General features: G+C 38.7%; 1 protein-coding gene across 1 annotated transcript in view; it reads left to right on the top strand.

The window, feature by feature from the left end:
• ATRX (ATRX chromatin remodeler) overlaps window positions 1–11,915 on the top strand; it is a 247,807-nt gene that overhangs the window by 204,529 nt on the left and 31,363 nt on the right. The window contains exon 31 of the mRNA XM_006148780.2: window positions 775–969. Within this exon, the coding sequence (XP_006148842.1) occupies window positions 775–969 (195 nt within the window). The remainder of the gene's footprint in view (window positions 1–774; window positions 970–11,915) is intronic.

Genomic DNA, 11,915 nt, shown 5'->3' with positions numbered 1-11,915 from the left:
AATATTTATTTTATTCATTAAATTCTTGCTTATTTGATCTTTACTATGTAGTATAACTTCATTTTAAACTCTTCTGTTATTAAAATTTATAGCTTCTTTACATTCTAGTTTATAATGTTATATATTTAATAGATATGGTATGTTATAATAATTTTCTGTCTGGAATTATTCTGTCTGAAATTATAGTAAGAGTTGATGTAAAGGCAGTTTGTGCTGATTGTTAGTTGCTTATTAGATTACGTTAAAAGGGGTTAAACTGTTCTCTTGCATCCTAATTTCAATACCTACATAAATTCTTATTCTAAGTACTCCATTATTTCTGTTTCCCTTGATATCTGCCTTTTTCCTTTCTAACAAGTATAGAAGTAGATAAAGCAACATATTAATGCATTTCAGTCAGATAATATAGAATGGTTGTCATAAATGTAATTTTCATAATTTGTCATGGTAAACTATAAAATCTTTCATGGATTAAGCAACATTGCTTATGAATTTTTCTTTATGGTCTTGAAAGAGCCTATGGGACATGTATATTATAAAAAAAAGTATATGGATTTAAAATTTTTTTATAGCAAAATAAAGTTGTAGTTTTAATTACATTTTTTCACAAACTGTTTTAAGTCACTTCGTATATTACCATGAGCTTTTACTATTTCACATTAACTAGTAACTATGTTTCTAACTAAGTTTAATTTTTACAGCATTTTAAAATTTTTATATTGTTCATTTTATTTATTTGTTTGTTTTTGTTTTTGTGTTTTTTTTTTTCCAAAGGGAACCATGGAGGATAAGATTTATGATCGACAAGTAACTAAACAGTCACTATCTTTTCGAGTTGTTGATCAGCAGCAGGTTGAGCGTCACTTTACTATGAATGAGCTTACTGAACTTTATACTTTTGAGCCAGATTTATTAGATGACCCTAACTCAGAAAAGAAGAAGAAGAGGGATACTCCCATGCTGCCAAAGGTAAACATATTTACATTATTAGCTTACCAAAAGAAAGAGACAACATTGACCACTAAAATATTTTTGCTATGAAAGTCATCCAGTTAAAGCTGTATTTCTGAATTTTTAAAAAATAATAAAATTATATTTAATAAATTCTATCTAGATAATTATAAATGAGAGGATGTTTTATGAGTTCTCCATGTAGCACCATAGAAAGATAGATAGAAAGAGAGACACAAGAACCCGCAAGAGAGTCTTCATGCCACAATCTACACCCAGCCTCAGTGAACACTAGTCATGGGCACCTGCATTTGCCTGGCATGTACAGGAAGACCTTGGGACATGACCTTGGGACCTTCGGTGTGGGTCCAGCACTGTAAAGTGTTGTGTTACTGCCGTACCACTAGCTGGCTGTATAAAGTATTTTGTTTTTCTAATCAGTGATCTACCACTTAAAAGTTCACTGATACTACATTTAGGAAAGAGTTTATTTTGTGAAACTCTGGTTCAGATCTCTTAGGTAATGGCTTACAGTCACTTAGAGATTTATATAATTTTTCTATTACCTTTTATATTATTTTTAAAAAGTATCATTTTAACTGGGATACATGGGATACACCCACAGTCCCAGCTGCTTGGCATGCTGAGGCAAGAGGATTAAGAAGTTTGAGGCCAGTCTGGGCAACATAGTGAGAGCTTGTCTCTCTCTCTCTCTCTTAAGTATTTTAATTTAATTTTAATTATGAAATATTAAGTTGATAGCACTTTGACTTTTTCTTAATTAGTACAGAGTGTGATTACGATTTTTTTAATAGTCTTGGAAAAGTTTCCTGTGCACAAATTTATTTGTGTACATTTTTTTTTTTGAGAGAGAGATTTTTGCTATAGGGCATGTGTGCTTGCCAGAAAGACAGAGACAGAAAGTGAGAAAGCACCCCCCAGGGGGGATGGCCACAGTGCAGTCCCTTCTCCTCCAGTCTCTCCATGGGATCTTAGGCACACACGCACATGCACCCAGTGTGAGTTTAAGTCACTGGATCCGGGACTCGAGCCGCGGGTGACTACATAGGAGTTCAGCAACATAGCCATTATGCTAACTGCTGGTCCCTATTTGCATACCTTTAAAAGTACACAAACACAAATGAAGTACTCATAACTTATATACTCCTTTTTTTTTTTTTTGAGAGTTTTTTTTTTTTTTTCCTTATGGGGGGAAGGCGCTTCGAGACAGAAAGCGAGAAATCACCCCCCAGGGGGGATGGTCACGCCGCAATCCCTTCTCCTCCATTCTCCTCCCGGGATCTTGGGCACGCACGCACACGCGCCAAGCGTGAGTTTTAAGCCACCGGGTCCGGGACACGAACCGCGGTCGACTACGTGGGAGTCCAGCGACATACCCATTATGCTAACTGCTGGTTCCCTATACTCCTTTTTTTTTTAGAGAGAGATTTTTGCTATCGAGCGAGTATGCTCACTAGAGAGAGAGAGAGTGATAGAAAGTAAGAAATTGCTCCCTGGGAGAATGGCCATACCACAGTCCCTTCTCTTCCATTCTCCCCTCGGGATTTTGGGCATGCATACATATGCACCTGGCATGAGTTTCATGCCACCAGGTCTAGGACTCGGACTACAGTTGGCTATGTGGGAGTCAGGGGACGTAACCACTATGCCATCTGCTGGTCCTACCATGTATACTCTTCTATAGTTTGTTTTTTTCAACTAGACATATCTTGAACATCTTTCCTTATTGATACGTATACTATTTTTTACATTTTTTATTATATTTTATTATTTACATTTAATCATTACATCTTTACAGTGTACAACATGGTTTTTCCCAAAATGTATATAGTGCATATCATTCAAGACAAAGTTATTACCATATATATTATCATTAGCAAATAACTTTTCATTTTTGTGTCAATTAAATGTTTGTTTATCTCCCTGTCCCCCTCCCCCCCATTACCTACCCCTTACTATCTCTAGTATCTACAGTTGTCCTCCATGGTATTATACCTTTCAGTCTTAAATTTCTGCTATAGAATGCAGACATTTGGTATATATTGAGTGGGACATTCAAAGTTTGCCTTTCGTAGTCCGGCTTGCTTTGCTTAGCATTAAGTCTTACATATTGATTCACTTTTTGTCAAAAAGCCATCTATGATAAACCCATAGCTAACATCATACTAATAGGGAAAAGCTTAGAGCTTTTCCACTAAAAACTGGAACAAGACAAGGATGCCCACTTTCTCCACTTCTTTTCAGCATAGTACTGGAAGTACTAGCCAACACAATCAGACAAGAGAATCAACTAACAGGCATTCAAATAGGAAAAGAAGAAGTGAAATTATCTCTATTTGCAGATGATATGATCCCATACATAGAAAATTCAAAAGAATCCACAAAAATATTCCTGTGATAAATGAATACTGTGAAGTGGCAGGATACAAAATCAGCATACAAAAATCCATATCATTTTTATACACCAATAATGAACAAACTGAGATATAATTGAAAAAAGCAGTCCCATTTACAGTAGCCACAAAAACACTAAGATATTTAAGCACAAACTTAACCAAAAAGTGAAAGACATCTCTCTACAAGGAAAATTGTATTATCTTTTATAAAACACTACCTGGGGACCAACAGATGGTGTAATAGTTATGTTGCTGGACTCCTCATGAGTTTCAAGTCCCAAACCAGGTGGCTTGAAACTCATGCCATAAGCATGTGTATACATGCCCAGAGTCCTGAGAGGAGCATGGAGGAGAAGGGATTGTCATGTAACCATCCACCCTAGGGGGTGATTTCTCATTTTCTTTCTCTCTGGCAATCGCATGCACCCTATAGCAAAAATCTCTCTGAAAAATAAGTAAATAAAACACTACCTGTTTGGCTTAACTCCTGTATCCTTAACACCTATTATGTAAATTGCTTTTATATGGCAAGACATAACTATTTTAGGGGCCAGCAAATAGCATGCTGGTTAAGGTGCTGGACTCACACAGAGCCTACTACAGTTTGAGTTCTGGACCTGGTGGCCTGCTTTCTCAATTTCCCTTTCTATTTCTCTATGGTGATCACACTTGTCCTATAGCAAATTTTTAAAAATAATAGTAATAAATAGGGACCAGCAGATGGCATAATGGTGATGTCCCTGAACCCTCACGTAGTCAAACACAGTTCAAGTTCCATACCTGGTGGCTTAAAACTCATGTCGGGTGCATGTACATGTGTGCCCAAAATCCCAAGAGGAGAATTGAGCAGAAGGGATTGTAGTGTAGCCATCCCCCTGGGGAGGGGAGGGATAGTTTATCACCTTGTCAGTATCTCTCTGTCTGTCTCTGTCTCTCCAGTGAGCACACTAGCCCTATAGCAAAAAAATAAACTCTCAAAAAATTAAATAAAATAATTTTATAAAAATACCTTTTTTTTTTCAGTGAGATTTTTGCTATTGGATATATGTGCTCTCCAGAGAGACAGAGAAGGAAAGCAAGAAATCACCCTCTAAGGGAGATGGCCACACCACAGTCCATTCTTCTCTTGGGATTTTGGGCACACATGCACACGCACCCAGCATGAGTTTTAAGCTGCTGGGCCTGGGACTTGAACTGCGGTCAGCTACTTGGGAGTCCAATGATGTAATAGCTATTATACCATCTCCTGGCCCCAGGAATAATTGTTTTTAAGATCTGTACATATCTTTATAATTTTAGTGTTAGTGGAGTTTCTGTTGTGTTTTTTTTTTTTAAATCATCTTTATTATCCCAAGAGGCAGTAAATAGTAGAGCTATGACATATTCATTTTTTGAAATTTTTAATATGTGAGGATGATAGAAGTTTATATTTCCAGTTCAAATTACACATTTTCTTCTTCTTCTTCTTCTTTTTTGGAGAGGTTTTTGCTATAGGGCGTGTGCATTTGCCAGAGAGACAGAGAGATAGAACGCAAGAAATGACCTCCCTGGTGGGATGGCCACGCCGCAATCCCTTCTCCTCCATTCTCCTCTCGGGATCTTGGGTGCACACGCACCCAGTGTGAGTTTTAAGCCACCGGGTCTGTGACGCGAATTACAGTCGACTACATGGGAGTCCAGCAACATAGCCATTACGCTAACTGCTGGTCCCCACATTTTCTTCTTAAAATATGATTTTGGAGATTATCAAGCTCTGGTATCTACACTTGGCTCTCCCAATTACTGCATCTTTGAAGTACAAGCATTCAGTATATTTTGAGTGGGGATATACAATGTTTGTCTATGATAGTCTGACTTGTTTTGCTTAGCATTAAATCTATATTCATCCACTTTATCAGATGACAAGGTCTCATTATTGTTTATGGCTGAGTAATGGTCCATAGCATATATATATCATATTTTTTTCAATCCAGTCATTGTTTTTAGTTATTTAGGTTTATTTCATGTCTTAGCAATTGTGAATAATGCTGCAATAAACATGAATGTGTGTCTTTTGAACTAAGTGTTTTCCTGTTCTTTGGGTAAACACCCAGGAGTGGTATTGCTATGGAGTATGGTAGTTCAATTTGTAGGTTTTTGAGGTGCCTCCATATTGTTTTCCATAGTGGCTGTAGTTATTTACATTCTCACCAACAGTGTAGGATGGTTCCCTTTTCACTACAGCCTCACCAACAGTTGTTCTTTTTTTTTTTTTTTTTAGATCCTAGCCATTTTGACTGGGGTTAAGGGATATCTCATTCTGGTTTTCATTTACATTTCCCTTTTTTAAAAAAAATTTTTTGGAGAAGTTTTTGCTATAGGGTGCATGCACTCGCCAGAAAGATAGGGACAGACAGAAAGCGAGAGCTCACCTCCCAGGGGAGATGGCCATGCCACAATCCCTTCTCCTCTCGAGATCTTGGGCATGCATGCACACGTGCCCAGTGTGAGTTTAAGCCACTAGATCCGGGACTTGAACCACGGTCAGCTACATGGGAGTCCAGCGACATAGCCATTACACCATCCGCTGGCCCCATTTACATTTCCCTTTTCATAACAGACTTGAACTGGGTCAGCAGATGGCATAGAGGTTAAGATGGTTGAATCCCATATAGTTGACTTCATGGTTCAAGTTCTGCACCTGGTGGCTTGAAAGTCATGCCAGGTGCATGTGCAGGCATGCCTAAAGTCCTGAGAAAAGAATGGGGGATAAGAGATTGTAGCATAACCATTCCCCTGGGGGGTAATTTCTCATTTATTAGAAAGATTTTTCTGGTACACTGCTTGAGTCTTTAGTGCCCTGTTTAGTCTAATTATCATCCCTTACCTGAAGCATAGTTGGCAAATATTTTTTCCTGTTCTGAGGATTGTCTCTTCACTCTACTGTTTTCTTTGCTGTGCAAAAGCTTTTGATCTTTATATAGTTCCATTTGTCTTTTTGGGGATTATTGCCTGTGCTTTAGGGGTCTTATTTAAGAAATCTTTGCCTACTCCAATGTCTTTTTTTAAAAAATATATTTTAAAAATTATTTTAACAAACTTTCTTGCTTTCTTCTTTTATTTCCCTTCCTCCCTTCCCCTTCCTTCCTTCTTTCCTTCTTTCTTTCTTAGAAAACAAGTGCCAGGTCCAGGACTCAAACTGCAGTTGGCTATGTGGGAGTCCAGTGCCCTTAACCACCACACTGCCAAGAGTTTCTTCTGGGGGCATCAGGTATCTTGGTGATTAAGGTGCTGGACTCCTATGTGGCCAACTACTGTTCAAGTTCCAGATCTGGAGGCTTGATAATCACACCAGGCACAGGTACGTGCATGCCCAAAATCCCAGGAGGAAAATGAAGGAGAAGGGATTATGTCCTGGCCATCTTCTCTGGAGGCTGATTTCTCACTTGCCTTCTGTCGGTCTCTCTCTAGCAAACTCAAGTACCCTATGGCAAAAAAACTTAAAAAAAAAAAAGTTTACCCTGTGTTTTCCACTAGTAGTTTTATACTTATATTTATATCTTTGATCCATTTGTGTTGATTTTTGTTAAGAGTGAGAGATAAGTATCCAGTTTCATTTTTCTGCAGGTGGATATCCAATTCTTTCAGTACCATTTGCTGAAGAGACTTTCTTTTTCCCACTGGATTGTTTTGTGCTCTTTGTCAAAAAATCAGTTGACTGTATGTTTTGGGGTTTATTTCTGGATTCTCTACTCTGTTGCAATGGTTTATGTGTTTGTTTTTGCACCAGTGCCATGCTATTTTGATTATCATAGTTTTGTAATATATTTTGATGTCAGGTAGTAAGATACCTTCTACTTTATTCTTTTTGCACAGTATTGCCTTGGTGATACAGTGCCTTTTATTATTCCAGACAAATTTTATGATTGTTCCTCTGTCATCCATAGTGAATAATACAAAGCTGGACACTTTTATCTGGCCTTTTTCTGAAATTCCAGTTGCTTTTATAGTGATATTTAAGTAAACTTTTATTATTCCCTAATAATCTGTATATCATTTAAAAAGTTTGTTAGAATTAGACTTCCTTTGCAAGGAGTGGAATTTAAGAATGGTTAGTCTATCCACAGGGGATTGTGAAAGGAAGAGAATTTGGGTTTTAATTTGTATCTTGAGTTCTATACTGAAGCTGCCATTTTAGGCAAATCATTCACCACCCCACCCCATTGCTTGTATTTTCTTAAATACCCTCATTGGATTATTATTACTGATGCTACATTTCTCTTTTTGAAATATAATGGTCTTCTGGTCCTATTAACCCCTTTAATATTTATTTTTATTTTAAAAATTTCTTCCATGAGAGTGCAATCTCTAGCAGAGATAGAGGGAGAAGAGGAGAGAGAGAGGCAGGGAAAAATAGACAGACATCCCCAGTTGGATCCTCATGTCATAGTCCACCCCATTCTCAGCCAGCCAGGATCATGGTCATGTGAGTGTCCTGCATGCCCAAGTAATCCTCAGGACATGAACCTGGGACCTTGCCATATGGGTATTGCATCACAGACTGTTATATTTCCATCACTGCCAGACTGAGCCCATTTTTTAATAAACTGATTTTAGGATCCTCTGACATATTTCATAAGTTTCTGTGCATCTCTTTACTTGTTCAGGGTAATGCTCTCTGGCCATTTTGAAATTGCACCATGGGAACAGCAGTTGGTGTAATAGCTATGTTGCTGGACTCTCACGAATTAGACATGGTTCGAGTCCCAGACCCGGTGGCTTAAACTCATGCCAGGCACATGTGCAAGTGTGCCCAAGATCCCAAGAGGAGAATGGAGAAGGGATTGCAGCATGGCCATCCCCCCTGGGGGGTGATTTCTCGCTTTCTGTCTCTCCGTCTCTCTCTGTCTTTCTGGTGAGCACATGTGCCCTATAGCAAAAACCTCTCCCCAAAAAGAGAAAGAAAGAAAGAAAGAAAGAAAGAAAGAAAGAAAGAAAGAAGGAAGGAAGGAAGGAAGGAAGGAAGGAAGGAAGGAAGGAAGAAATTGCGTCATGATCCCAACTTAGGGTCAAACACAGGTTTCTAGTGATTACCTGTTTGTTTTTTATATATTAAAATAATATATCATCTCTGTTGGCATTTATGTAAATTATGTCCGGGAAAGTACCTTATCTGGTAATAAACTTATAAATTATATGAGTTTAATAGAGATAATAGAGATGAGAATCTTAGTCAAGGTCATGTTTCATAATATACTTAAGTGGGTGTTCTGTTACTCTAAAGTACACGGTCAGTTCTGTACTCTTTATTAAAACAAAAGTCAGTAAAACTGGCCTAGAATTATTTTTACACTTCCCTTTTCCAGCACTGTACCACTTAAGTCTTTTAAAATGTGGACTGATATTGGTAATTATAGGGAGAACAAAATGGGGATTTAAGCTAAAGTACCTAAAGTACCTAAAGCAAACCTTTCAGGTTTGCTTTCTTCACCCTGATTTTTGTGTACAATTTTCTCCCCTGGTCTTTACCTCTTTATTCAAGTTTTAATACCTCAAAGCATGGTTTATTATACAGAGATATTACTGTGCAGTTTTATTAGCCAGCCGATAACTAATGTAAGGTTTTGCCTTAGTGATTTTTTTTTAAAGATTTTTGCTATAGGTCACATACACTTGCCAGAGAGAGACAAAGAGAAAGTGACACATTACCTCCTGGGGGTGGCTACATGTAATATCTTCTCCTCCCTTCTCCTCTCAGGATTATGGCTGGCCTCGCATCCACATGCCTCGGCCTGTCTTTCAAGACGCTGGGTCTGTGACTAAAACTACGCAGTCAGACTTATGGGATCCAGTCACCTTAACCTCCGTGCCATTTGCTGGCCCCCACTTTATTAGTGATTCTTAACACTAGAGTGGGGACCAGCAGGTGGCAAAGTGGTTACATTGCTGAACTCCTACATGGCAGACCGCAATTTGAGTCCCAGACCCGGTGGCTTGAAAATCACACCAGGCATGTGAGTGTGCATGCCCAAGATCGCAGGAGGAGAATGAATTACGGTGTGGCCATATCCATTCTCTTGGGATTTTGAACATGCGCACACATGCACCCACCATGATTTTCAAGCTACCAGGTCTGGGACTGTATGATTAGCCATGTAAGAGTACAACACCTCAATAACCATGCTATCTATTGGCCCCAGAAAGTGTCTCCTTATGGAGAGTTCGAAGCACTAGAAATATTTATTACTCAAAATCATAGAAATCCTAAAACTTAAAAATTGAGGCTTGTGTTTAATAACTGCTCATTAAATAAATGAATCAAGTGATAGACAAAAGATTTTGTCTTTATAGACAAAAGATTTATTATTCCCTCTACGCTATAAGCTTCCTACTAGCCTATGAGGGCAGGGATTACATTAGTGCACCTTCACCACTATATCCCGAACACCTAGCATAATATCAGTACATAGTATGAGGAGTCTTTAGAAAGTTTATGGAAAAATGGAATTAAAGTATGAGTTGATTTTGGTACAAGGAATTTTTTAAAAGAGTGCATCCACTAGCAGGCAAGACAGAAAGAGAAAGTGAGAAATCACCCCCTGGGGGATGGCTATACTACCATCCCTTCTTCTCCATTTTCCTCTTGGGATTTTGGGTATGCACACACATGTACCTGTAGTGAATTTCAAGCCACTGTGTCTGGGACTCAAACCACAGTCCCCTTGTTGGAGTCCAGCACCTTAACCACTCTGTCATCTGATGGCCCTGCCAAGAAAATACCTAAAAAGAAGAAAAAAATGTTTGAAACCTATGCATAGTTTGTAATACTCATTTTCCATGAACTTTTTGAAGGCTCCCACATACAGCACGTGGGAAGTACTCAGTAAAAATGTATTATGTGTTGGGCTAGTAGGTAGCATGGATGTTAGAGTGGCTGGATTTCACATGGCCAACTGTGTGGTTTGAATCCCAGGCCCAGTGGCTTGAAAAATCATGCTGGACATGTATGTGCATGCATACCCAAAATCCTGAAGGGAGAATGGAGGAGAAAGGATTGCAGTGTGGCTATTTCCTCTAGGGGATGATTTCTTTCTCTCTCTCTTTCTCTCACATTTATGTGCAAGCACATGCACCCTTAGCAAACTAAAATATCATACTCATACACAGACACACATACAGATATATGTGTGTGTGTGTGTGTGTGTGTGTGTGTGTGTATAACAAATGAGTTTTTGTTTTAAAATTACATGCTAGGGGCCAGCAGATGGCATGGTAGTTGGGTCACTTGACTCCCACATGGCTGACTGCCGTTCAAGTCCCAGACCTGGAAGATTGCTTTCACACCCCCATGCCCTGGTCAAAATAAGATAATAATAATAAATACAATTAAATAATTCTTTAATAATAATTTACAAGCTGAGTGTTGTGAGGCAATGGTTGATATGCCTTTAAAATAGCAATTTTTCTTGTGTGTAGTCCTCAAACTGACCTGCATTAAAATCACCTGGGCCTTGATAAAATCCCAATTCTTGGCTTCATCTGAATCTTGCTGTTTCAGAGTTTCTGGAGATAGGTTCTAGGAATAAGTATCTTTGTTCCCTTTATGAGATAAAGTGGGGAATGGAGTCAGAGATATATTTTTTGTTTGTTTCTTTTTTTTCTGTAGGGTGTGTATGCTCACCTGATAGAGACAGAGATAGGGAAAGTAAGAAAGTGAGAAATCACCCCCCCCAAGGGAGGATGGTCACAGCACAATCTCTGTTTTCCTCTTGGGATTGTGAGCCTGGACATGCGTCGCTGAGTCCAGGTTTTGAACAGCAGTTGCCGTGTGGAAATCCACCACCTTAACCACCATGCTACCTGCTGGCTTAGAGACAAGTACTTTTGACAGTTTTCCTTTGTTGCTATCCTCCTGCCCTAGCCTCCTAATTAGCTAAAATTACAGGCTTATGCAGCCATGCCCAGCATATTCAGGTTGGCCCTGGCATTGAACCCAGGCATCCCATTGCAATTTCTAGCTTCCCAAGTGATGGTGCTACCTGTGTGCTACAATGGGCTGGGCCAGAATCTTTATTTTTAACAAGGTTCACCACTGTTGTGTGTACAAGATATATATTAACATGATTTAAAAAAAATAATAATGGTAGTGCGGGAAACCCCATGGGATAGCACTGCACTCTTCCTTTCTAATCCACCATCTGTAGTTGGACTGCCAACAAGATGCATATTTTTGAAAAAATTTGTACAGGGAAGATCCTTGAGGTTAAACCATCAGGTACAACAGAAACTTCAAAGGCCAAGATCCAGGATATAGAAGAAATTCCTCCTGATCGGCAAAGACTGATTTTTGCTGGCAAGCAATTAGAAGATAGGCATACTTTGTCTGATTATAACATCCAAGTGGAGTCCACTGCTTCTTCCTCTGTTGAGACTTTGTGCTGGTGTTATGAAAAGAAAAAAGTCTTAGACCACTCCCAAGAAGAATAAGCATAAGAGAAAGGTTAAACTGGCTGTCCTGAAATACTGTTAAGGTGAATAAAAATGGCAAAATTATTTGCCTTCTTCAGG

This window comes from Tupaia chinensis, unplaced genomic scaffold (genome assembly GCF_000334495.1).
Source record: "Tupaia chinensis unplaced genomic scaffold, TupChi_1.0 Scaffold000243_1, whole genome shotgun sequence".
Classification (NCBI taxonomy): domain Eukaryota; kingdom Metazoa; phylum Chordata; class Mammalia; order Scandentia; family Tupaiidae; genus Tupaia; species Tupaia belangeri.
The sequence above is the reverse complement of the archived record's forward strand: the minus strand, read 5'-3'. Positions and strand labels throughout refer to the sequence as shown.